We start from the raw sequence: 26,293 nt of genomic DNA on the forward strand, positions 1-26,293 counted from the left end.
AAAGAGATTAAGCTTGAAAGGCAGATGTCAAATCGGCAAGTTCAAACCAAATCAAGTTTAAGAAAAGATCAAAGGTAAACCATTTCCTTATACATGCATCTCAGTTTCTTCTCCTCTCCCAACTCTCTGCTCAGTCAAAAAATGGCATACAAGGGAAAGTTGATTTCTACCCTAATATGCTGTGTATCTACGGTCACAAGTAAATCTTGGGGACCAAGTTGTGTTTCAATGGTTAAGATCTGGGTTTACCATTGAAAAAATCTTTTTTGCTGATAATGTGGCTTTCAATTAAGATAGAGAAGTCAGAGCTAAGTTTCCATTGTGGGGATTAATGGAAAAAAGCGAGACAGTGGGTTGGTGAAGCTCAAGGCTCAAGAAGTTGACCTAGGAAGAGCAACCAAACAACATGCAAGGAGATAAAAGAAGATTTTCTATTCATTCAGAAGCAAGAAGAGAAAACTAGAGTTTGGTGAGTTGTGTTCTGTGAAGAAGTTCCTCTACTTGGATAATGCTTTCTTTCAAAGAAGCATTCGGCCAATACTGAAGAACTGAATCTGAGGTTTGCAAATCTGGTTTATCACATAGCACAAAAGCTGTTGATGAAGTCAATCTCCTTCATGTTTTACAGATTGTAATGTACTTTTCTATGTTTATCTTTCTATAATTTCTTGTGTGAAAAGGCATATTAAGAGAGCTCAAATAAAAGCCATGAGTGGAAAAAGACTGAGTGATACACTTGAGAGAAAAGCCTAGAGTTATTTTCAGATTTCTTTAGGTATGTCTATGTCTTGTATCTTGTACTTGTGAGGTATCCCTTCCTTAGTTAGGTTAGCACTAAGGTGAAGAGTTGAGTATTAACATAGCCAAAGTCAAGTTAGGTTAGAACTTGAGTGTGAAAGAATTAGGTCAATCCTGTGGAATTGGTGTATGTAATACTTTCAACTATAGTGGAAATTCCTCCATTGTTGTGGAGGAGACTGGACGTAGGTTGCATAGCACAAGGCAACCGAACCAGGATACATGCTGGTGTTAGCTTCTCTCTTCTCTGTTGTGTTCTATTTTTTGATATTCATGAGACAAAAATAAATTGTCTCATAAATTTCCGCTGCTGAATACAAATAGAATCAGAATTGAAAGTTTGTTTTAAAAGGTCATAACAGCAACTTAAAAGGAAGGCATAGATTCAACCCCATTCTCTAAGCCTATCACAACCTTCAATGCTTTATTTTTGGATGCATTAAATTTTTGAGTAAAAGTAATTTTTGGTTAAATCAAAAGTGAGTTTTATTCAATTAATTCTAATTTGAGAGTTATGTTCTTGGAAATTTCAAATGGATTTAAAGGAATAGATTGTTGAAATTAGTTTGATAACTAAATTAAAGAAAATTGGAATATTTATGATTTAGTTAATTTTGAAAAATTAGTTTGTAAATGCCAAGAATTATAAGGTAAAGGTTGAGGATCTTGAGAGTACTTTAAGTTGAACCTGTGAAGTTTGAAAGTTGTGTTTAGTTAACCCCTAAAGTAATTAAGTAAAAAATGACATATGAAAATGAATGAGAAGAATATTAAATTTAATTAGTGATGATTATGATTATGTTAATGATGAGGTTGATTGAAATATAATTATTATATAATTGCAATTTTGATGTTGAGCTTGGTTATGTCTGATTATGATATGATTGAAATGAGATAAAGATTTGATACTTAATCCGGGTTGAGATTTTAAACACCTGTCTGGGTAGATATAAAGATTGTGGTTCGTCCCACTTGCATCTAGGATTGTGGTGAAAGGCACGTGCCTGGGTAGATATAAGAGTTGTGGGTTCATCCTATTTGCATTCAGGATTGTGGTGAAAAAGCACCTGCTTGGGTAGATGTAAGCATTGTTGTTCGTCCCACTTGCATCCAAGATTGTGGTGAAAGAGCATTTGCATGGGTAGACGCAAGGATTGCAGTTAGTCTCACTTGCTCTATGATATGGTGTTTTATGTCCGGATTAGCTACCAGATGTGTCGGGTCTGGCATTATATCCGACACGTAAGCTCATAGCCAGTAAGACAGGTATGTATCATATGCATTTATATGATATTGTTTGGGTGTGTATATTGTATTTGGTTTGCCTATGTGAATATTTCTGTTTAACTGTTAATTGCCATACTTGCTGTAATTGCTCTTGATTGCGTTTGAACTTCATTACTTGTGATTGTGACTGATTGGTTTGGATTATGGTGGTTTGAACATGATTTGATTTTGTTTTAGACCGAAGGGCATGATTGGATGAATCAGTGATAAGTTTGGTGAAATGCTATGAGATATTATGTTTGATTGGAGTTTTTACAAGTTAAATTATGAATAAAATTTTGGTTTATTAATTGTTATGATTTGAAAGGATTTATAAGACGAGTGATAATTATTAATTGTTATGATTTAAAAAATTCCTTAGTGAGACTATGTGATTAGATTCTCACCTCATGCAGCCTTATCTTTTTTAGAAAATGGAGGAGAAGTCTACGAATACCTTTCTGAGTATTTTGGTTGCTATATCTATTTTAGTGCTTTAGTTATTGTTTTTCCTCGTTATTATTATTATATCTTGTAAAGAGGGATAGAAATTGTAATGAGATATATATATGAGGTTTGGCATGTTCCTTATATGAAGAAAAATACTCCTATGTTATTATTAAGTATATGGAAGTCGTCATAATACTTCTCGCTATCAGAATGGCGCAACCGGAAGCGTGATATTCTGGTAGTAGGGGTATTACAAGCAAGGCAGTGAAGCCACTCAGCTTAGACTTGGTAAACAAACTATAATCAGACTTTGATTGTGAGTAACCAGAATCTAATAGAACTGTCTTCAATTTGGCTGAGTTTGGACACCGAAATTAGCTTATAATTGAAAGAAGGTATGCATAATGCATTCGTCAAATACAGATTTTTTGAAAAAATTATTGTTCCAAACTTCGAATTGTGTTGCTGAATTTAATAATGTCATCTGACAACTGCACTACAATTGGATCAATTTTATGATATGTTTGAAATCATCAAGAAAGTATGATACATGGTCTATAGCCCTAGTATTAATTACCCATGCAGTGCACTTATTATTTGAAATTGTTAGTGTTTTAACACTTGTTTTGAATTGAAGAATGCGTACCAAATTACCTTGATGAGGTGGTGACTGTGATTGCACTACAACATTTTGGGTCTATGGCCACGATTTTTTACCGTGACACAAAAAAAAGTTATGGTCACGGTTTTTCTGGAAAAGGTGATTATAGAGTATCTATAATCACGATTTTTTAAAAAATGATCACTTAAAAGGGTCTATGATCACGGTTTTGAGGGATGGCCTAAAAGGGTCTATGGTTACGGTTTTTTAAAAAAGGGTGACTTAAAAGGGTTTATAGTCACGGTTTTGGGAGGTGACCTAAAGGGGTCTATGATCAAGGTTTTGAGAGGTGACCTAAAAAGGTGTATGGTCACGGTTTATTTAGGATGTGTTAGTGTTAAGAAGATTTAAATTTAAATTTTAAATTTCAATTTCGTTATTCTGTTTTTTTGGATTTGTTTTTAAATTAAAAAAAAGATAATAAATCTATTTGGATTTTTTGTTTTAGTTTTTTTTAATTAATGTTTAAAAAAATTGAATAAATAACAATATTCAAAAGATGCCTAAAGCTGGACCAGGTTTGTTTTGGGTTAATATCAAAATTAGTCTTGAAAAATATATGTTTTTTAAATTTATTTAAAAAAATTATTGATCAAATTATTTTTTTAAATATTATAAATTAATTATATTTGTATTTTTTTGTCATTTTATTAACCATTTTAGTCAATACTTAATAATATAAAATATTAATTTACAGTATACATAATAAATGTCATGTATAATATTAATTAATATTCTATCTTATTAATTATTAACAAAAATTATTAATAAAATAATAAAAGAACAAGGTGATTAATTTATAATTTTTAAATGGCCAATTTAATTGATAAATTTTTAAAAAATAAATTTAAAAAACAATTTATTTTAAAAAAATTAATTTAACTATTAATCCATTTTGTTTTGTTTTGTTTTTTGTTTTTATGTTTTCTAATCCTAAATCTGGCCTATCAATAAGTGCATATACATAAATATATATGGCCTCTAATCTCTATATATGCTATGCAGCAGAAGTACCTCCAACTGATTAATTAATTAATTAATTAATTAACAGAAATTACTATGTAGCATGTGTTTAGACAGACTAAATCTCCATTTTGGTCCCTGAGATTCACGCGATTACTCATTTTGGTCCCCGAAATTCAAAATTACCTATACTGGTCTCCCAGATTTAAGTTTGGGCACTAATATGGTCCTTCAACTCTTTCCGGTGATGATTAGGCAAATGGAGTGCTGAGATAACACCCTTCCTGTCACGTTGGACGCTGTAACAGCTAGTTAATGTAGCGAGGGTTGTATTTGTATCCAATTTAGTCCCCCTTATTAAAAATTTGTCATTATAACTCAGATAAATAATAAAATAATTAGGATTGTAGGGACTAAATTAGATACAAATATAACTCTCGCCATGTCAGCTAGCCGTGACAGCATCCAACATGACAGGAAATATGTCATCTTAGCACTCCATTTGCCTAATCATCACCGAAAAAAATTGAGGGACCATATTGGTGCCGAAACTTGAATCTGGAGGACCAGTATAGATAATTTTGAATTTTGGGGACCAAAATGAGTAATTGCATGAATCTCAGGGACTAAAACGGAGATTTAGTCGTTTAGACAAGTAGTAAATTAACAAATAAGTAGGGTTTCATCTTCGTATGGATGAGAGCACATTTGGATTCTCAAACAATCAAACTTATTAAGAGGTCAGCTAATTAGTTATGCTGAAAAATATACCATTGTATTGTTGATAAAAGATAGCTGAAGCTATTCTTTTTCTTAAAAAAAAAAACACTCAAAAGACAAATTAAAATATGATTAATTTAGTTCTTTCAAATTACGCTATCCAAGAACATTGGATAATGTGCTTGAATGAAGAAATTTAAAATGAATATAGTATTTAAAATAATTTATTTGATATATAAAAGTTATTTTTGAGATTCCTGTGAAATTTATCACATTATTTTGACAATTTAAAAAGAAAAATTCAAATCTCCTATAATAAAGAAACAATTATAAATTTCTTGATAAGGAAAAAAAAAACAACCACGTATCATTTCTCCTATCCTATCTTAAAATTTTTCCCTAGAATATTAATTACTGCATTATATTTTTTCTTTTTGTCTTAATATTTGATGACGTATTCCAATTAAAAATTACAGTACTGCAATTAAATTAAATTTACTTTGTATTTCGAAGTTTTTAAAAGCTTGTAGTCAGGGACGGTTCTATGTACAATGGTGTGGGGGCAAGCGTCCCACTACGATTTGAATTTTTTTTTAGAATTATATGATAATAATATTTATTTGTTTCTATTAGATTATTAAATTTGACTCCACAATAATTTTTTACTCAACTTCTGGTACTTAATCGTCAATTTAAAAACTTTATATTAGAAATTCGTTAGAATGATTAATTCTCAAATTTAAACAAAATTAGTGTTTTTTTTAAAATTAACTCAAAAGAATATTATTTATCTTCTTTTTAAATTAGTTTTAATTTTTGCATAGTAACTGTATTAATTGAAAGAATTTTTTTAACTATAAATATCAATAAGAGTCGATTTCTAATTGCGTTGGGAAGTGAAATTCTAAATAATTATTTAGTAATATATATAAAAGAGAGAAATTTTGATAGTAGTGTTAAGAGAAAAATTATTTAATTTTTTAAAATATAAAACCTAAAACAATAGAATTTTAAATTATATATTATTATTTAAATTACTATTTTAGTATTGTAATTTATATATTAGATATTTTGAAGATTAATCACATTTTATAATAATAAAATATAATCATATTAATAATTATGTTATATGTACATAAAAAATAATTATTTATATAAAATATATATTAAAATATAAAATACATATTAAAAATATGTTAAATAATATATATATTTATACATATATATATATAATGGTTAATAAATAATTTAATATTTAATTTTTTATATATATATTATTTTTATTATAAAAATTATTATAATATTATATAAATTTTGTTCCCACTACCAAAATTTTCTGGATCCGTTACTGTTTGTAGTTTTTCTTCCCTTCAATTTTTTTTATTAATTATTTCTCTCTCTCTCTCATATTTAAAAAAGGTATATACGATAAAAATGAGTCTAACTAAAAAAATCAAATATTTCTTAATTAATATTAGAAATTTTTATATTAGTATCTTCTTTTTTTAAATTTAAATTTTAAACATTTTAATTTGAAACCGAGAGAGTAAGTGAAAGAGCGACCTTTGCATAATGAATGGTGTGTAATTTTGTATAATTATTTTAACATGTAGAATGATTGTTATTTTAATTATATTAAAAGTCTAGAATATAAAATGATGTATCTTTGTTATTTTAACGAGTTAAGAGCTCATATTTAATTTATCAATAAATTATAGTTTAAATGACAAATTCTTAAAAAGTCTCGAATTCGAATCTTACTCTTAATTTAAAAAAAAAAATTCATATTTAGTTTTCGTCATTTGTTTCGCCGAAAGAAGACACATATATACGTACAAATGTACGTTGGTACGTACAATAAGGGGACCAATGGTAGTCAGACACGCAATTCCAATATTATTAGCATTTCCAGAATCAACCACCAACATTGAAAATGCATTGATTATACTATTGCATCTAAGTCGTTATAATTTGAAAAGGCCAAAAAAGAAGGAAATAACTGAGTTAAAACAAAATTAGAGTCCTAACTTTTATAACTGTATTAAACTTGGTTAGAAGTACTGCTATTCTAATAAATAATGAGAAGTGTTATGCATGTTAGATACGGTTTTCATGAAGTCATCAAAGGTTTGCAGAGACGTCAAAATACTAGCTAGGTGATGATGCCATATCATTGTTGACATGGCACAGGAAGGAGCTGAAAAAATGTTGTTTATATCTTTTAGTTGACGCCCTCTGCATGAGATTAAACTCGCCCTTTGGGTATGTTGGTTGTGGCTATGACTACAAAAGAACAAAAAAAATATTCATACATGCATACATAAAATACATAGGAGCATTGTGGAAATTGCACGCGTACTTTCTAGTAGGGACACTCATCCAATGCAAGGACTCAGTTCTCAGAACCTTAATTTCTCTCAAACAAGCACATTTAATTTTTTTTAAGATCATCATCGTCACATCATATATTATATATATTCAGGTCTTCAACGGCAATGGCAGTGGCAATGCCCCCCAAAGTCAAAAATAAGATAATTGCATGAAATTGATCATCTTCTGTGAGCTTATCCCCTTCCAAACTTGCTCCTGCTTTTACCTTCATTACCCAAGCCATGCATATATGTTTTCACTAGGCTTTGGTTTCATAAATTTCCATGTGATTTCCCAATACTTATATGCCTAATCACACATTAGGATTCAATTGTATCCCATCACTTCGTTCTGTTCATCGGCTACTCATCTGGATGAAGAATTGATTCAACAAAAAAAGCACCAAATCCAAACATATTTAGTATAATTTGTAGAAAGAGCAATCAATAATTAAGCTATTCTTAGACACTTAAATTAGCTATACATAGCTAGTTTGGAACTTTGCATTATCCATGAAAATAGGGAGATAAAAAGGGACAAAATAAAAGAGGCTTACCCGATGATCTATCCAACCGCAAGTGCCAAAGAATGCAATGCAATAGAGTTGCCTAGTTTCTAGAAGACAATAACGCAAAACAAACTATACACTTAGCTTGTTGCCCTGCCTACCAATCTCCATGTTCTTTACTTATTGCCTCAACTTCTCTAGCTATCTGAATATCTGAAGGCCATAGGATTTGAGAAGCAACCTTGCATGCAAATCGAGGGAGCAATGCCACAACTGTTACAAGCAAAATCGTTGTCCAATATGTTGGGGAGCACGCTAGATGGTAAATAGTCCTGTAAATGAAAATCATATAATTAGTTAGAGATATAACTATTTATGTACCTTATCAGTTTAAACTTTTAAAAAAATGGTTTCATAACAGATATCAATCATATACTAACCAGTAATTCGGAAGGAGAGGTATAGAGTCCAATACTATGAGGCAACCATATGTAATGAAAATTGAACCCCATACAGCAACATGCATGATCAATATCCAACCATTAACATCCATAGCCAAGTGCACGGTTACAAGGATAACAATCGCAATTGTCCACAAGCTGCCCAGGCTCCAAATATCCATTGAGCTGTTCTGATAAGTCAGTACTGGAATCAAGAACACAACAAGGCTCTGCCATAGTGTGTCAATCATTGTTAACCAAAACAATCGAATATTGTAAGCCTCTTGCCGGTGACCAGCACCATACAGCTTCGGATACTGCAACAGAGTCTTCTGACTCAAGTCTTTGTCCATAACACCAACAATCACGGTAGGTATTGATGTGTATATCACGGAGTATAATACACAACTCCACTCTGTCAAGGCAGAAGTTGTAGAAAAAGCACTGCACAGTATATACCTATAAACAAGGAAGACAATGCCATTAGAGTCATTCTACAAAAAAGAAATACCACCCTAATATGGATATATTATACTTTATTTACTTCTCAGCCTATGGATATATAGTTTCAGGATGGCACCAAATAAAGTAGTTCAAAGAAAGAAAGAACCGATTTTGTTCAAAGGGCCTGTAATATCCAAAAGAGAATTATACTCACCAAAATAGCATGAAAACAAAGACAGCATTACGGTAGAAGTTGTAAAGAACTAGATAGCCAAGACGCTGATAATTCCAGTGACCATGAACCAGTAGTAGTTTTCTCAGGAACCGAAATTGACCCATTGCAAAATCTGATGCCATCACTGCTTGGCGCCCTTCCTGGCCACATATTCCAACACCAACGTCCGCCATTTGGATCATTGACACGTCATTGGCCCCTATCCAAGAAAATAGCCAAAAAATAAGAACATGTATGATGTGATCAAAAGTTAATACCAGATTATATCTGAATTTTGAATGTAAAAGTGGAAACAAGGCTTGTAGAAAAGAAATTACCGTCTCCTATGGCTAATGTCATATCATCTGTGCGGCTCTTAATAAGATTAACAATTCCTGCTTTCTGCAAGGGTGCAACCCGGCAGCATATCACAACCCTACAGGCAGTTGCAAGGTCGAAAAGCTGTTGAAAAAACATAAACGGAGAACAAACAATAAATATGTTTATGATGAACAAGTTTGACATACAGTATATTTTTCAAATTAGAAAGGAAAAAAAATCTAATAATCTAATCTTGCCTCTGATTCTGCTTCCTTCTCCAAAATATAAACCAAGCTGGTGCCATCAATTATGAGTGCCATTGGAGCTGTATCTTCTTCGTCTTCTTCCTTTCCTAAATCAGCAATGGTTTTGCACTTGCCATTCCCATGTCCTTTACCCGAAGGTCTCACACCATATCTGGCTTTAGCTTCAACCAAGAGATCTCTGCAATGAGCCTCGGAATTGGCATTTATGATAATCTTATGCATATCTGGGGTGAGAAGTTTGCAGGAGACACCAATTGAAATGGCAGTTTCTTGCTTGTCGCCGGTTAGAACCCAGACCTTAATTCCAGCTTGTCTAAGGCACTCAATGGTATCAGGGACACCCTCTTGCAGCCTGTCTTCAATCCCGGTAGCTCCAAGCAGCTTCAACTTGCATTCAATGAGGGATGCTGCATGGCGCAATTTGGTAGCCCGGTCGTACAATGCTGTGCTGGCTTCTGCATAGGCGCTTTGCCACGCCTGAAGCTCTTCCTCTGAGAGATCTCTTGAAGCCAACACAAGTGTGCGCAAACCTTCCAAAGAATACTCATTCAGATGAGTCTGCGTCCCATGCCATACACTGTCCTTGTCATTTGCCAAGATGCTAAGCATGGAAGTATCTGCGCCTTTAACTAACACCTTCACAGCATTGTCCGGAAACCGAATAACAACAGACATTCTCTTCCGCACACTGTCAAACTCATGCATCCCCAGCACTTCCAGTCTATGCATGCAAATACAATTGAAGCAAAACATCAAACATCTAGACTGCAACCAAAAACCAAAAGAGAACCAGTCCTTATTCTTTACCTGATTTTTTCACCATTTTTGTCAACAACAACATGTCCACTTGTTCTCTCAAAAAGAGTGTAACCGTATGCAGAGGCAGCAGAAACGAGAGCTTGTTCATCGGGAGACTCTCCCTGGTAATCAATGTTAACTACACCATCATCTTCCTTGGAAGGCCTAGAACCATTAACAACAGGGATCACAGTATTACAAGCAGTCAACGTGATGAAAAAATCGTGAGCAGCAACTCTTTCCTCGCTACTTGGATCTTCTTCTTTCTGCAACAATGTCATCAGATCATAATCGATGGGAATTTCAGATTTGAGCTTCCATCTTCGTTTACTTTTAACTGCTGCAGTGATAAAATATAACATTAACATTAACATTGTCAATGCAACACACATTGAAGATATGAAGTTCCATAAACAAATACAATACAAAACAATACCAGGAGGCACAGGGATGGAGCTTTCGTAATTTTTTCCAAACACACTAGCTTTCCGGAATTCCATTTTGTTTTCTGTGAGAGTTCCAGTCTTATCAGAGAATATATAACGTATCTGACCCAAATCTTCATTTATATTGAAGGACCTGCACTGGAATCTTAATCCACAAGAAGAATCATGCATATCCATGTCTTCCACCATGAAGTAAGACTGTCCCACACGAACCAACTCCATTGTGATGTAGAGAGAAATCGGTATCATGATCTGAAAGACAATAACGGAACTGAGAAAGGAGAAGAGTATTTCCATGGGTATGCCGTAGTATCTATAAACTTCTCCAAAATGGGGGCCAAGGTTGAGGTATGTCTTCCTGTAGTAAGGCAAGGTCTCTAGCTGCTGCTTGTGGCGGACGAGCCACACGGCCGTCCCAAGGGCCACGGCGGAGCACATCACAAAAAGAAAAATCGAGAGCCAACCGGTTTCTCTATTCATGTATATCTCCAGCTTGCTTCTCTTGGGAGGAGCAGCTGCACTGTTGAGCATTGCTTTTGTTTCCTGTCCGGCACACACCACCACTCCGATTAACCAGTCAGTGTTCTTCAACACGCAACCCCGAAGCACGATGTTGGATTGGTTCAGCGGAATCTTGTTCCCGTTAAACTCCATGTTGGCTGCAAACTCATAGATGTTCCTGTTAGGCTTCTCGCATCTGATAACTCCCGTGACTCCACACGATTCTGACGTCACTGCCGTAACCGTTTCTTGCCTCGCAAACCTTGTTTTCAGGTTCGATTCTCCATCCAGATTCATGGTCTGAATGTAGGCAATCCCACTCTGATCACTCGTTCCCAGCAAGACTATGTCGGCCGGGATCATCTCGTCGGTGGAGATCTTAACCACGTCGCCGGCTTGTATTCTCTTCCATTTCTTGGGGCGGAAGTTACCATGTTCCTGAAGCACGAGGCATTCCCTGTTGTTTTCGAATCGATCGGAGCGGTGCTTGCGCCAATCCTCGTAGCCATCTTTGATGGCGGTGACACAGAGGACGAAGAGGAGGGGGAAGAGAGAGGCGGTTCTTCCAAAGACAGCCAATGGAGGAAGCTGGTTGAGAGCGGCAATGGCAAGGAAATAGAGATAAGCAACTCTGTGGAACTGAATGAAGAGATTCTTAGGCAAGAAGGTAAGCAAAGTGTAGCTGCTTGTTCTGATCTCGTTCCCTGTGAACTCATAGTTTTCATTGGTTCTCTTGGGATCGTTTATGTACACAGACCTGGCAATGGCTTCATGCACGTAAAAGCCGTCATCGAACTGCCCGCTTTTGAAGCGACTCCGACTCCGATGATGATGATGATGATGATGATGAGGTTTACTATTCTCACATATTTCAAATGGCAAGAGAGAATTCGAATGCGAACGCCGATGCGAATCCATTGGCGTTCCTTGACCCTGCTCCTGCCCTTGCCCTTGCCCTACTTGTCCCTCCTTCAATAGAGGGAAACTTTCCACTGCATGGCCTTTAGACAAATTTACCAACACCGGTTCGATTCCGATTCCGAGGACATTGCTCAATAACGTGAATAATCGACGAAGCTTTACATCTAGCATGAAACAATGCCCGCCACCATGGCCTTAGATACGTTTATTTCGTTTGCATTTTCTTTAATTATGATGATGAATGATGAATGATTGAATGATGTTAATGACAATGACAATGATAATGATAATGATAATAATGATAATAATGACGATAACGAAGAGCGTTTCAAGCTACTCCCCTCCCAGAACTTGTGTTTTCTGGTTCAGCAACTCAGAAGGCAAGCCTCCTAAAACATAAAATAGAGGAGAAATAAATAAACATGTGAAATGATGGAATGGAATCCAAATACATTCAAGGAAAGAAACAAAGAGAGAGACAAAACGATGAAATGTTCGTACCTGAAATTACAAAAGCGGTTGGGAGGGGAATGACAAGAAAAGGGGTATGGGGCGTTATGTCAGAAGAGAGGTTTGATTGAATGAATAATGCATAGAGAAACAGAGAATATGGGATCTGCTCACGTCGTCTACCTAATTACTTTTTGCCTTTCAAATGCAAACCAAAAATTATATTATTTAAAATTAATTTTGTGGGTCCAATTCCAAATCCATAAAGGAGATAAAAAGGAAAATTAAAAAAAATAAAGAAGAAAATGAAACGTTGTCTTATGAATAGATTATGAATAGTTAGATGTAAGATTAGTAAGTAGAATGACAGCTAAATTGACATGGAGGTTGGAAATGAGACAGAAGCGGAGAACCACGCATGATTTGTAATTGCATTTGCATACCTGCCTGCTTAGTAAGCTCAGCTCGGTCACCAGTCATATCTATCCGACTCCTTGTCACTTTTTTATTTTTAATATTGGATTAACAATGATATTTTTTAAATTATAATTAATTGTATTATTTTTTTAAAATATGAGATAATTTAATATATATAATATAAATCGGACCGTCTAATTTTTAAAAAATACAAAAATTAGATAGTTTGATTTTAGGTACACAAATCGGATTGTTCGATTTCTGTAGTCGGATCGTCCGATTTGTGTTGAAAAAAAATTAAAATTTTGAAGTACACAAATCGGACCGTTCGATTTGTGTTTAAAAAAAATTAAAAATTTTGATGTACAAAAATCGACCCTCCAATTTGTGTACTTCCACATATTTAAAAAACACCAAAAATTACGATGTTAAAGTATATCACCATTTCTATTTTCATAACAAAAAAAATTAACCGACCTTTTGTAACTTTTGTGTTATATATTGTGTATATTTTCTTTCTATTTTTTAATATTTTAAATGAAAGTTAAAGAAAAAATGTTAAATAATATTTTTAATATAAATATTCACTTAAAATATATTATAAACGGGTGGAAATATTATTTGTTTATAAATAACTTATTATATTTATTTGTTTATTTAAACGATATAAATATTATTTGTTAATTTAAATTATGATTTTAAAACCCGGATGTATATGTCACCAAAAAAAAAAACCCGGATGTATATATTCTTTTTAGCTTTTACATAGATATGGAACATATTTTTCATCTAGAATGATAAATATCGATTAAAATAAAATAATAAAAATTTTGTTTATTGTTTAGTAAAAACGTAAAATTTATAGATTTAGGTTTGGTAAAGTTTTTTGAAGATGTGTTTGTACTTTAGTTTTTAAATGACTACGATACTTTTGAACATAGTTGTTAAAATCGGATCGGACCGACTGATTCGATCAGAAAATTGGTAAATCAGACCCTATACCGATTCGGTCCAGGGATAGGATCGCTCAAGGTTGAGAACCGAAATGGACCGAAAAAGAAATCTCATGCCACCAAGCTACACTCATTCTTACTAACATATATCCCAATTATAATACATATAGTAACCTTTTATTATACTAATATTCAATTAATTTTAATTTTAAAGTCACTTATTTTTAAATCAATTATATTTTATTTAACTATATATTTTATTAATATATATATATATATATTAAAAAGATAAACAAAAAATTATTAATCACAAATTATTTTTTCTTTTCATGATTATATGATATCTATTAATATTATTTTTTCAATAAATACTTGTAGTATATAATAATAGGTAAAGACTCACATGCAGTTATTTTCATATGAAGTTGATGGTTGAAAATCATTAGATGATATTTAGTTTTTTTTGGTGACTAAACAAAAAGAAACAAAGAAAAAAAGAGATTATCCTAAATCAACAAGCATAAGATGCTGAAGCTCATCACAAGGTTCCGACCAAATAACATGAGTTGGATTGGTCTTGACCGCATATCTCGCCAGCCAATCTGCCACGGCATCACGGGTAATCCATTCAAAATCCACAACCCAAGGTCTTGATAGAAGCTCCTGTATCTTCTGAAGAATATCAACCACATCACAATTTAGCCCATTTACCGGATTTTTTAAAATGTGCAAAATGTCAAGAGAATCTGTTTCGCACATAATATCTCTCAAGCCATAATCCCAAGCTTAAATCAAACCCCTCCAAACAGCAAAAAGCTCACATCTGACGATAAGCCCTGGAGGATAGCTACTAGAACAACCCGAAATCCAACGCCCATTAGAATCTCTAATAACACAACAAATTCCTGCTAGGTTCCAATCAGAAAACAGACTCACATCACAATTAATTTTAAAAGTGTCCACCTCCTTCGGGTGACACTATTTAGTTAAATTTGTCAAATCATTTAACTATTTTTAAATATCAACTTCACATAAAAATTAACTGTATGTAAGTTTTTATTTATAATAATATAATAATACAATAAATATAAATTTAATTAATAAAATATTAAAATTTAAAAATGATAATTATTTTTATAAAAACAAATAAAAATACTTATAATAAATAAAAATAATTAAATTTTACATAATTATTTAATTATACCGGGTTAACCAGTTCGACCAGTGACCCACCGGTTGAACCAATAACTCAATGACCTAATAATTTTACCGGTTTGATCACCGGTTCGGTTCTGATAACTATACTTTTAAAAATGTACTTTTTAAAATTTAAAAATCTAATATACTCTCATATATTAAGTAATTTTTAAATTTAACACTTAAATTTGTGTTTTTTTATAATATTTTTAAATTTTAAAAACTACCTTATTAAATGTAATTGTCAATACTTGTATTTATTAAAAATTATTTTTAATTTAATTTACTAAACATAAATATTATATTTTTTTAAAAAAATATTTTTTTAAATTAAATTTTATAAATTACTTTTAAAAAATAAAAACTTTATCAATAGTTTCGTTCCCACCCTAGTTTTATTTATTTGTTTTCTTTGGTCGGTTTTCCTTGGAAAGAAGTGCGAGGAGAGGAGTTTAATGTTTTTGGGCCTTCCAGTTTGATGGATGAGGTTTCCATTTGAAGCCTTAATTTGGACCAAGAAAAATAGAAGAGAGTGATGGATAAAATCATAAAGTGAGGTGAGCACTGAGCAGTGAGGAGGGAGTGAAGATGTGGCAAAAGAGCAACCGTTACTGATTTTTGAGAGGGGAAGGTGCCAAGGTGGAAAGCTTGAAGGCGTCATTTCTTTGTTGGGATTGGAATGAAATGAATGTGGTGTTAGGCATGGCTTCTCTACTCCCTCCAACTCCAACTGCCACTGCCACAGTCCAACAGCATTATTGTTATTATTATAATTTGCATAACAACCAAATAGCGGCAATCTGCTGCTTCTCGCCTGCTCACAAAAAACTACTCCCCATCACTTCAAAGAGGAAGAGTAGGAGGGGCCTCATCAGGTGCAATGCTTTCTTTGATGACGTGGCAACCGGTTTGTTGGAGTTGGAGAATGCTCCTTACTTTCAGGGCTTATCGGAGACGCAGCGGTGGTGGATAGTGGCTTTTGGCGGCCTTGCTTGGATTTATTTCACTGCAAGGCCCGGGGTTCTCATCGGCGCCATCGATGCATACCTTCTGGCCCCTCTTCAGCTCGCGCTGGACAGTCTTTCCGGAAGGAGGAACCTCAAGAGGACTGATTTTCTCGTCGGAGAAAAGCTCGGCGAGGGGTCCTTCGGTGTTGTGTACTCTGGTGTACTCCTCCCAAAGAATCTCAATGACTCGCCGGCGGACCAGAAGAGGCCACGACGGCCTCCGCCTCGGTCTGCTCTTGTTCCCCAATCTCAATCTAAGGACAAAGTCATTCTTAAAAAGGTATCTTACTATCTCATCTCATCGCATAACAATGTAACAATTTTAACCAAGTTGGGATGATCGAGTGGTTAGCTCACTCCTCCGGTTTGGGTTTCGGGGTTTCGAATTCTGCCATTGTACACAGCAGCTCCAAATCCTTAATGGAGCTGAAATTCACTACAGATTAGTCGTTAGGCTGTTGGGACATTGGGGATAGAGTGAGAAATCAACAAACTAACAATTGAGAATTGTTTTTCTGCAGGTGAAGGTTGAGATCAAAGGGGCCCGAGAATTCGGTGATTTTGAGGAGTGGTTTAACTACAGGCTCGCTAGAGCAGCACCCGAAACATGTGCCGAATTCCTTGGAAGTTTTGTAGCTGATAAGACAAATTCACAGTTCACAAAAGGTGGAAAATGGCTTGTTTGGAAGTTTGAGGTGCTCTAAATAAGCTGATATTTCTTCTTTCTATTCTTCTGTATAACGCAATGCCTACTAATTTCATGTTAAATCTTAGTAGTAGAAAACAAAATTATTGTCTTAGTATGGTTTGGTTCTTAGTTTACTTTCACATTAAATGGAGGGTCCTGCAACTTTACAGGGAGATCTCACTCTTGGTGATTACATGAAAGATCGCAACTTCCCCTCAAACTTAGAATCCCTCATGTTTGGACGAGTCTTGCGAGGCGCAGACTCTTCTAAGAGAAATGCCTTGATCATCAAGCAAGTAATGCGCCAGATTATTACCTCTCTTAAGAAAATTCACGACACGGGAATTGTTCACAGGGATATAAAGCCAGACAACTTGGTAGTTACTAAGCGTGGTCGGATTAAACTCATTGATTTTGGTGCCGCAACTGACCTACGGATTGGAAAGAATTATGTTCCCAACAAGACACTACTGGATCCTTACTTCTGTCCCCCGGAATTATATGTACTTCCAGAAGAAACGCCGAGTCCTCCACCAGAGCCAATTGCAGCTCTCCTTTCGCCAATCTTGTGGCAGGTTTGTTGCTTCTACCATATTCATCTGGTCAAAGTTCATGACTAGGTGCATCAGTTTTTTAGTGAAGATTTGGGACAGACTTAATTCAATATAGTGTCATGATCTGCTAATATATTAATGTTAATTGCCTCTCACTATTTGTTCCACACATGTGTGCATTATGTATATAAATTCTGCATGGAAGAGCTGAAGTGGAATTATCTGATGATTGTTGCAGTTAAACAGTCCTGATCTGTTTGATATGTATTCGGCTGGGATTGTGCTTCTGCAAATGGCAATACCATCGTTGAGGTCTGCTGCTGCTTTGAGGAATTTCAATCTGGAAATAAAAAGCTGCGGATATGATTTGAAAAAATGGAGAGACTATACTCGCCTCAGGCCTGATTTTCAAATTCTGGATAGTGAATCTGGTAGAGGGTGGGACTTAGCTACAAAGCTTATATCGGAGAGAGGTTACCTGAGAAGAGGACGGTTATCTGCTGCTGCTGCTTTAAGACATCCTTATTTTCTTCTGGGCGGGGATCAGGCAGCTGCAGTCCTCTCGAAATTAAGCTTAGACAGAAAGTGATCCGCCTAGCAAAGTAAGTATATCCTCGTATATTCTGATTCTTTCATGTTTTGATCCCTCATTGACCTTTCAGATTTATAGGGATAGTTTTAGTAGAAATTCTTTGTTTCTTGTTGCTGCTGTTGATCTTGCTCTATCAAAATATATCCATCTTCATAATTTTTATAGCCTTCAATTGAATATGTTATGTGTTAATAATAACTTAATATTATTTCTATCAGGAGAAGCACATTTGAAGACCACCCGACTTATGAGTTGACAACCATCAGTTATAAGATTTTGTTCGTTTGTTCTTATTTTTCCTGTTTGGTTTTTTTCTCCTAGTATAAGTCAGGGGAAGACTTTATACACAGTTTCAGCCACAGAGTAAGCATCGCAAAGTTTATATGTTAGACAGGAAAGGAGCTTTGCTTCTGCTAAATAGATATACATCTTTCTTGAAATCTATATGGCAGAAAACTCAGGCAGGAGCACTTAATGACTGTAAGATCTTAATCACTATTCTCCCATGGTTTGTTTCTACAGGAGGTGATTGGTCTGAGAATGCCAGGACCTTGCCTGTGGTACCATATATAATATTACATCTTGAAACAAGATATAGAGATAAGTGAAGTAGCAATTTATTAACATTGTGTTATATGTGGGTTTTTTTTTCCTTTTAATAGATGATACTTGATTGAAGATTATGTATTCATTTCCACAAGGCATTTTGATTTGGAAGTGTCTATGTGCCAAATTGAGTGTATATGTACCTGAGACCTGCAATGCTAACTTATTTTACCAGCTATCACACATGTTATATCATTCCATGTATAGAAATATTGGCATTGTACCGAAAAAGAAAGAAAAACAACAAAAAATACTATTGGACAACACAAGCAGAACGGGATGGTGAATCTCCAGTCTCTTTACTTTCTTTTTAGTATCATTTCAAGACTGAAGTTGAGACTCTTGTGTGGCATCCACTTCTATCAACACATGCATGGTTATATGACTATAATACCATTTGTGACTTTCACCACATGGTGTTAGAGCTCATCATGATATAGTACTTTTTGGAACATGCTTTTCTTCTTACAACTCCAGTGACATCTCTTAGAACACAAGGAGTTGAACAGAGCAAGCCTTGTGGATTGAAGGGATATGATGCTTGAGGTGGAAGGAGATTTTGAGAGAACAATTGAATATCCATCATCCATGTAGTCTGTTCCATCAGGAAAGAGCTGCCACAAAAGGCTTCCAGCCCCGCTACCTCCGTTCTTTGTGGAGTTAAGGATGGTCTTGTACACTGTGTTTATGAGGTTGTCTCTGTATGATGAATTGTAACCAGGATCTTTTGAAGATACACCAAACTCGGCAAAAACAACGGGCATTCCAAGGTACTTTTCAGCATCCTCGATGTGGGCTTCCATCCAAGACTTTATGAATGGGAGATGGGTATCAGCAATTGATTGTGAAATCCTTCAACCAGGTAATTAATTCTTAGTCAGAAAGATGTCATGTTCATGTCTAAAGGTGTGCATGTTGGAAAATTACTAGAAATCCTGTGACATCTACATAACAGTGTATGCCAGTACCCACTTGCATATGAATATGATATATGGATATAATTGCAGCTGTTTGAATGGAAGGTTTGCAGTTAACGTTGAATAAACTTACCAAGAGTCTGGATAGATGTGAACAGAAGCAAAGTCTACACCGAGAACCTGGTGGTTCCTGATAAAATCAGTTCCAACCTGTTGAGCAAATACGTTTGGGTTGAACTGAACTCTTTGAGGTGTCGAGGGTCCGTAAAATCCTTCAAGACCAATCTCCACTAGGTGCTTCGTATCAATGCTCTTCACATAGAATGCCATTTCTTTTATCCATTCCTAAAGCACATGCAAATATGTGTAAAGTATGGTATCCTTGAAAGAACTGCTGATTACTACTTCACTAGAATGCAATACTAGTGAGAAATGGGAGACGTTGAAGAAGATGATGAATGGGAAATGAAACAAACCTTGTTTGTTTTCTTTTAGTGGAAAGATTTAGCTATGGAGAGGCTAACCTGTAATGTATCACCTGAGGAATCCAAGATACATCGAGGCTCATTCATGAGTTCCCAAGCGAAAATTGTAGGGTCTTCCTTGTAGGTGATGTTTGTGTATGTATTTACTCTGTTGAGCACCGTCTAATAGTATTGGAACCAAATTAGTCTTGACTCTGACTCTTGAGGAATAAACTGACACAAGACAAGACAGAAAGTGTCAAAATCCTGAAGGAAGTTTTCACCTTAACATGGTTCTTGTAGTAGCTTCTGAGAGTTGGATGTGAGAAGAAGTCGTCATCGGAGGTCAAGTTGAGGCCGGCAGCAGTTCCCCATTTGACATACTGCGCTTTGCCGCCATAAGCCTCCCAGTTGTTTACCAATGACAGTATGAGCCTTATTCTGTATTTCTTTGCTTCACTCACCACAAAATCTAGTGCCTGTCTTGTGATGTTATGATGTGAATCCAACAATCTTCATCTCTTAATTTATATATATAGATCGAGATTAGAGTTACTACCTTGAAGACGCGTTCATCATAAACTGATGGAGATTTCTGAAGGGCTCGCCATTGACCGTCATTGAAGGCCCAAGTCCTGCAAACTGTCATGCCTACTGAGGATGCATGCTTGAACACCTCACTGACCTTTCCTCTGGTGGACTCGTCCGCAGCAAATACCATCAGCCAGTATGTGTTGAATCCATTCACATAGAAAGGTTGGTCCCTCACCACAAATTGGTTTCCCTTGGTTTGCACCATCTCCCATTCACCTTCTTCGACATCTCCCATTTCGCTCCTTAAAGAAACCACAATATCATGCATCAATGCCCAATGGAAGACACAACATGCATGTTTATTTCTAGAACTGTAAATTATAATACATACCTAGAGCTTTGGAAGGATATGGAATGGCTTTCCCCTTCTTCATATTCACTGCTATCAAATTCAGTTGAACTTACGCTTTTAGTAAGGATCAGAAAAAGGATCAAGGTAATAACACTCCTTTGATTCTCCATAGCAAGCTTATTAACCAGGTATTGAATGCACATTCTGTTTTAGTTATGGACCACATTATATATGTGATCACCCTAAAGAGTAGTGTGCAAGTTGAGACCATGTTTCTGATCTATTACTAAGCTTTAAAGCCAAGTTAAGTTTTTGTTCTGATCAATATTGAGAAGAGGATAGAATATTCAAGGGTAGGAGTAAAGTTGCAAAAATGTGAGTCCTAACGCCTAAGGTACGCTCAGGTGGGTTCCACAAAGCAGGGAACATTATTGGATTTGAAACTAGCTGTTGTATGAGTAAGAATTTGAAGATCGTTACAAACATGCATTATATATAGAGGAAGTGAATCCTAGATGTGATGTCTCCATCTGAATCATTTCTTGAAGAACTTGATGTTTGGAATTTATGGAAAGGAGAAAACACAAACCAAAAAGGTCATACCTGTGGCTACTTGAAAACAGGATGAGAAGACCAAAGCAAGGTTTGTCGGTGTGACTTGGCAGGCACACTTTGTATTGTATTCTAGGCAAGGTTCAATTTATCACTCTTTGGTTTGAATCACTAGTTGTAGTAGTTGAAATCATATAACTGTTCTTGCTAGTGCATAGTGATATGCCGCAATGCTAAAGATTAATCTAAGACACCAACTCAAAACAAGTTTAAAACTTGAAAAGGAATTCAATTTTAGTGAAAAGTATCACAATAAACATAGCGACTATGAATTTATGATGCTTGTGCCGGTGCTGCTTCTCATCTGTAATTTTGAACCCCAAATAATACTAAGGAGTTTGTTAAGTTCCGAGTAAAATCCATCAATCATGGAGTTCCAAATCCACAAAACAAGTCTCAATGGATATTTACAGAAGTTTGCGAAACCATGCAGCGTTGCACGCAACAAATATAGATACAGATGCGAATACCAAAAAGAAAAAATAGATACAGATGCTTGCATTGCATGGTTGCACCATTACATGTACATATTTACATTAATTCAGTCAGTTTTTTTCTTGTTAGAAAAAAAAAAAAGTGTTTCAAATATAGTATAGGACTGAGATAACTAAGCTAATGATAATGCAAACAGAGTTTCGGCTTCTTTTCTACCCAAAATAGTTTTCAATTTCAAAGGACTATGCACTTCTTACTTCTAGAATTATTTTTTAAAGAATTATCAATTATATACTTCAGATTCTTCCTTAGTGTCTCAAGTAACAATATTATTTATTCACTCATTAGTATTGATATATAACACCCGCACTTTTTTCCCTTCTCTATGTGCATCCTTCCAAAAGGAGCCTTGGAGCATTAGCTGAATTTGGCTCCATATAACCTAAGACTGCGTGTCTAGTTCTGAGAATAAGACAAAATACTGAAAATATAACACAAAAGACAAAAAGTGAAAATTCAGGTAAAGTCAACTTCATATGAAGTTGATATCTAAGAGTTGTTAGATGAAAATTTAGTCAAATCATCTAACGGCTCTCAAGTATCAACTTCACATAAAGTCGACTGCACTTTAGTTTCCACCAAGACAGAAACATAAAAATTAGTATTTTTGTATTTTGTTTGGTGATAAACTAAAATAAATTATGAAAGTTCAATTTATTCTCTTTTTTTCATTCAAAAAAATTTAAAAAATATATATAATAATAATAATAAATTAACAAAAATAATGAAAAAAATAAAAATAAGTTATATTTTTATTAGTGTTTGACTGTTTATATCCTTGTCAGGATAGATATCCATACTTACATGAAATTTCTTGGTGTGTGGATTGAAACATTTATAACCCTTTTGATTTGGAGAATAGCCAATAAAAATGCATTTTTCTGTCCTTGGATCAAGTTTACTTCGATATGAAGGTGTATGTAAAAACATAGTGCAACCAAATACTTTTAAAGGTAAGTCAGAATGCAACCTACATGTTAAAAAATTATTTTTGAAAGTATCCAACGGTGTGCAGTAATTTAACACACGTGTGGGCATTCGATTTATGAGATAGGCTGCTGTTAGAACAATATCTCCCCATAAATACTTTGGAACATTACCCTCAAACATAATGGCACGTGCTACTTCAAGAAGGTGTTTATTCTTCTTTTCAGCAATGCCATTTTGTTGGGATGTATTGGGGCATGTAGATTGATGTTGAATACCTTTCTTTTGAAGAAATTCACCAAGATTTTTATTAAAGTATTCAGTGCCATTATCACTTCTTAATATTGAAATTTTTGTGTCAAATTGTATTTCTACCATTGTTGAAAAATATTAAAAAATTTTAGAAACCTCAGATTTTTCATGCATGAGATAGATCCAACATAGTCGTGTATGGTCATCGATAAAAGTTACAAACCATTTTTTTTCAAATTGAGTTGTTATTTTTGATGGACCCCATACATCACTATGAATCAAGTGGAAATGTTTAGATGCATGATAAGGTTGAGAGTAATAAGGAGCTCTATGCCTCTTTGAACGAATACAACTTTCACATTTAAGTAAGGAAGAATCAATATTTTTAAACAAACTTGGAAACAAATGTTTGAGATATGGAAAACTAAGGTGTTCTAGTCTATTGTGTCAGAGAATTATTTGGTCCTTTATAGGCATAGAACTTATACCACTAAATTCTAGAGCTATTTTATTCTCAGAAATATCCTCAAAGTGATAAAACCCATCCATCATCTTAGCACTGCCAATCATCTTCTCCGAAGTCCGGTCCTGAAAAATATCATGAGTGTCAAAAAATATCACAGCACAATTGGAATCCTTGCAGATTTTACTAATAGAGAGAAGATTACAAGAAAGCTTTGGTACATGTAGGACATTTCTTAGGTCAATGTTTTTGGAAAGTTTAATTGTACCTTTTCCAGCAATAGATAAAAAATTACCATCAGCAACTCTAATTTTTTCATTTTCAAAGCAAGGAGAATAAGTTTTAAATAAAGGGGAGAGGCTGGTCATGTGGTCAAATGTACCTGAATCGACAATCCATGGTGCATTCAAGTTTGAGGTGCAGTTAAGGGACATAGGAATACTAAAATTGCCTGTTTGAGCCAAAGAACCACTAGGAGTACTAGACACAGAACTGGAATTTAACAGCCTTATGAGCTGCTCAACCTATTCCTTACTTAATGATGATTTTTCAGCCTCATGAACAGTTGGAGTAGAGCGTATTTTGGGACCAGGTTTATTACCTTTAAGATGTGCTGGTTTTCCATAAATCTTCCAACAGGGTTTTCGGGTTTGACGAAGTTTATTGCAGTGGTCACACCAAAGATTGGAGGGGTGCTTCTGATTTGATGAACTTTTAAGTGCAGCAAGTGCCACTAAAAGTGCATTAGACTCCAAAGAGGTTTGTTCAATCTTGTCTTTTTCCATCATCACAGCTCTACAAGTTTCCTCTCTTCTAACTTCAGTAAATACTTCTCCAATTGAGGGTAGGATTGCTCTTCCAATAATTCTGCCACGAATTTCATCTAGCTCCACGTTGAGGCCTGCAAAAAACTGAAATATCCTCCCTTCTTCCACTGTTTGTTGGTGGTGTTTGGCAGCAGCAACTGAATTTCACTTGTAGTTATTGAAGTGGTCAAGATCCTGCCACACCTGCTTCAATGTGTGGAAATATTTGGTAACATTGTCACTCCCTTGTTGAATTTCTCTAGCTTTTAGAGTAAGTTCATAAATTTGACACTATCCCACAATTCTTTGGCTGTGGCATAGTACATGTAGTTACTGCTGATATCCTCTTCCATTGAGTTCACCAGCCATGTCATCACCATGTAATTTTCGGTATCCTACACATGATATTGTGGGTAAGTGATCTTTGGCTGGCTTCGTTCACCGGTGAGATATCCAATCTTCCCTCTTCCACAGATATACATCTGAACTGATTGAGACCACCTAAGGTAGTTTGACCCATTGAGTCGAAATGTGGTGATCTGAACTGAATGGGAATCACCACTAACTAGTACACATTGCTCAAATTTTAAATATGATGGAGTAAGAGTGGTGTTCTCCTTCTGTTCAGGATTAATGACTGAGAAACTGTCAGCCATAGCTATAAATCAGAGGCACAGTGCAAAGATCTTGCTCTGATACCAAATTGAAGTGTTTGAATGTATTGTATTATCAAATGTACATGAAATCAGCCTCTTTATAGAGGAATTACAGAAATAGAAATAACTAGAAAATAGAAAAGAAGGGAAAAATACTAGTCTAAAATAAAGGAAAGATTTCTAATCATAAAATCCCTAAAATTAAACTAAACCTAAAAAGGAAAAGATTTATAATTAATTCTATTTATATAAAAGATTCATGAAAGGAATTAGGAATCTGATTTTGATTTGATCTAGTCAACAGATACAAAATACACTAATTCAGTGTTTCTGAACATAATATTTCTGTCTATCTCATCTGCTAAATATAATTTTGTATGTGTTTTTGTATCAGTATCTTATGCCGGTAAACAAACGCAGCCTAAGAATCCCGACAATCCTCAATATACATCCTTCGTTTAGAAGAATATTTTATTTTCAGAGTTTGTTACAACTGTTTACATTGTATAACTTTGTATAACTTTTATGGTATAGTCTAATAAATCTATTTTTAATATATAAAAGTAAGTACATAGGTTTACCCACATTACTTCTAAGTTATTTCTCTTCTTCTACTAACGCCATGTCAGTACTATTGCTTACTTGGCAAAATTTTAGAATACACTACTCAAATCTTGCCAAATCAACTTTTATTTTTCAAATAAAAAATACATAAAAAACCCCAAACAACTTTTCTCATATTTCTCGAAATTCTCTTCCTCTTGGCACCTCTTCCGTATCAAAATCCTATTTCCTCCATCCTCTTCCAGTCCCATGAGCCATTGTTTTTTCCTCAAAACAAATTGTCCATCGCGATGTCCATCCCCGACGGAGCCGCATTGCATAAATTGCAGAAACAGTACAAACTTCATTCTTCCTATTGCGGTTTTCCTGCCGAGCTCGATTCTGGATCTCAGACCAATGTCACCATTCGGTGTCGCCAATGTAGGAAATTCGTTCCAGGTATCTTCCTAAAAATTTTCAACTTTGCTGTTTACTCTTCTCATTCTGTTATTCAATATCATTTTCAATAGCCCTATTTATTCGTTGATAATCTAAAATTGAAAACTCAAGAGAGTATTAGAGTCAAATTCAGAGTTTTACAACCATGATTTTATTCATATTTTACACCATTTGGCATGAAGTGCATATAACTAATTCCCTCTCAAATCAAGCTTTTACAGCTTTTTCTTTTTTTCCAAAAAAAAATAGAAAAAATAAATTC

General features: G+C 34.6%; 3 protein-coding genes across 4 annotated transcripts; 1 reads left to right on the top strand and 2 right to left on the bottom strand.

The window, feature by feature from the left end:
• Positions 1-7,142: 7,142 nt before the first annotated feature.
• Positions 7,143-12,800, bottom strand: LOC112735699 (phospholipid-transporting ATPase 1-like). 2 transcript variants are annotated; one of them, XM_072213990.1, is made up of 9 exons: positions 12,589-12,800; positions 10,656-12,476; positions 10,229-10,556; positions 9,413-10,142; positions 9,173-9,296; positions 8,835-9,054; positions 8,177-8,635; positions 7,785-8,068; positions 7,143-7,598 (listed from the first exon to the last, which is right to left on the bottom strand). In XM_072213990.1, exons 2-8 carry the CDS (start codon positions 12,256-12,258, stop codon positions 7,894-7,896), a joined length of 3,639 nt encoding a protein of 1,212 aa, XP_072070091.1. In that variant the 5' UTR covers positions 12,259-12,476; positions 12,589-12,800; the 3' UTR covers positions 7,143-7,598; positions 7,785-7,893. The 2 variants fall into 2 exon arrangements, with proteins under 2 accessions (XP_072070091.1, XP_025641006.1); XM_025785221.3 differs by having other exon boundaries at positions 10,229-10,559; positions 12,589-12,787.
• Positions 12,801-15,532: 2,732 nt separating this feature from the next.
• Positions 15,533-18,729, top strand: LOC112735719 (serine/threonine-protein kinase STN8, chloroplastic). Its single transcript, XM_025785236.3, has 5 exons — positions 15,533-16,391; positions 16,633-16,806; positions 16,970-17,374; positions 17,592-17,955; positions 18,164-18,729. Exons 1-4 carry the CDS (start codon positions 15,789-15,791, stop codon positions 17,940-17,942), a joined length of 1,533 nt encoding a protein of 510 aa, XP_025641021.1. The 5' UTR covers positions 15,533-15,788; the 3' UTR covers positions 17,943-17,955; positions 18,164-18,729.
• A 99-nt stretch (positions 18,730-18,828) lies between these two features.
• Positions 18,829-21,013, bottom strand: LOC112735730 (mannan endo-1,4-beta-mannosidase 6). The gene is made up of 6 exons (XM_025785246.3): positions 20,858-21,013; positions 20,492-20,768; positions 20,217-20,411; positions 19,993-20,115; positions 19,602-19,813; positions 18,829-19,403 (listed from the first exon to the last, which is right to left on the bottom strand). Exons 1-6 carry the CDS (start codon positions 20,986-20,988, stop codon positions 18,971-18,973), a joined length of 1,371 nt encoding a protein of 456 aa, XP_025641031.2. The 5' UTR covers positions 20,989-21,013; the 3' UTR covers positions 18,829-18,970.
• Between the last annotated feature and the right edge of the window lie 5,280 nt (positions 21,014-26,293).

This window comes from Arachis hypogaea, chromosome 2 (genome assembly GCF_003086295.3).
Source record: "Arachis hypogaea cultivar Tifrunner chromosome 2, arahy.Tifrunner.gnm2.J5K5, whole genome shotgun sequence".
In the NCBI taxonomy this organism is placed as follows: Eukaryota; Viridiplantae; Streptophyta; class Magnoliopsida; order Fabales; family Fabaceae; genus Arachis; species Arachis hypogaea.

Bases quoted from the DNA above. Each gene is read 5' to 3' on its own strand.
- LOC112735699 (XM_025785221.3), bottom strand. From the start codon at position 12,258: ATGCTAGATGTAAAGCTTCGTCGATTATTCACGTTATTGAGCAATGTC. The intron at 10,560-10,655 runs GTATTGTTTTGT...TTATCACTGCAG, and splicing joins CTCCATCCCTGTGCCTCCTG to CAGTTAAAAGTAAACGAAGA. The intron at 9,055-9,172 runs GTAATTTCTTTT...TTTCTTGGATAG, and splicing joins GACATTAGCCATAGGAGACG to GGGCCAATGACGTGTCAATG.
- LOC112735719 (XM_025785236.3), top strand. From the start codon at position 15,789: ATGAATGTGGTGTTAGGCATGGCTTCTCTACTCCCTCCAACTCCAACT. The intron at 16,392-16,632 runs GTATCTTACTAT...GTTTTTCTGCAG, and splicing joins ACAAAGTCATTCTTAAAAAG to GTGAAGGTTGAGATCAAAGG. The intron at 17,375-17,591 runs GTTTGTTGCTTC...TGATTGTTGCAG, and splicing joins TTTCGCCAATCTTGTGGCAG to TTAAACAGTCCTGATCTGTT.
- LOC112735730 (XM_025785246.3), bottom strand. From the start codon at position 20,988: ATGGAGAATCAAAGGAGTGTTATTACCTTGATCCTTTTTCTGATCCTT. The intron at 20,412-20,491 runs GTAGTAACTCTA...ATCACAAGACAG, and splicing joins ATGATGAACGCGTCTTCAAG to GCACTAGATTTTGTGGTGAG. The intron at 20,116-20,216 runs GTGAAAACTTCC...CAATACTATTAG, and splicing joins ACTACAAGAACCATGTTAAG to ACGGTGCTCAACAGAGTAAA.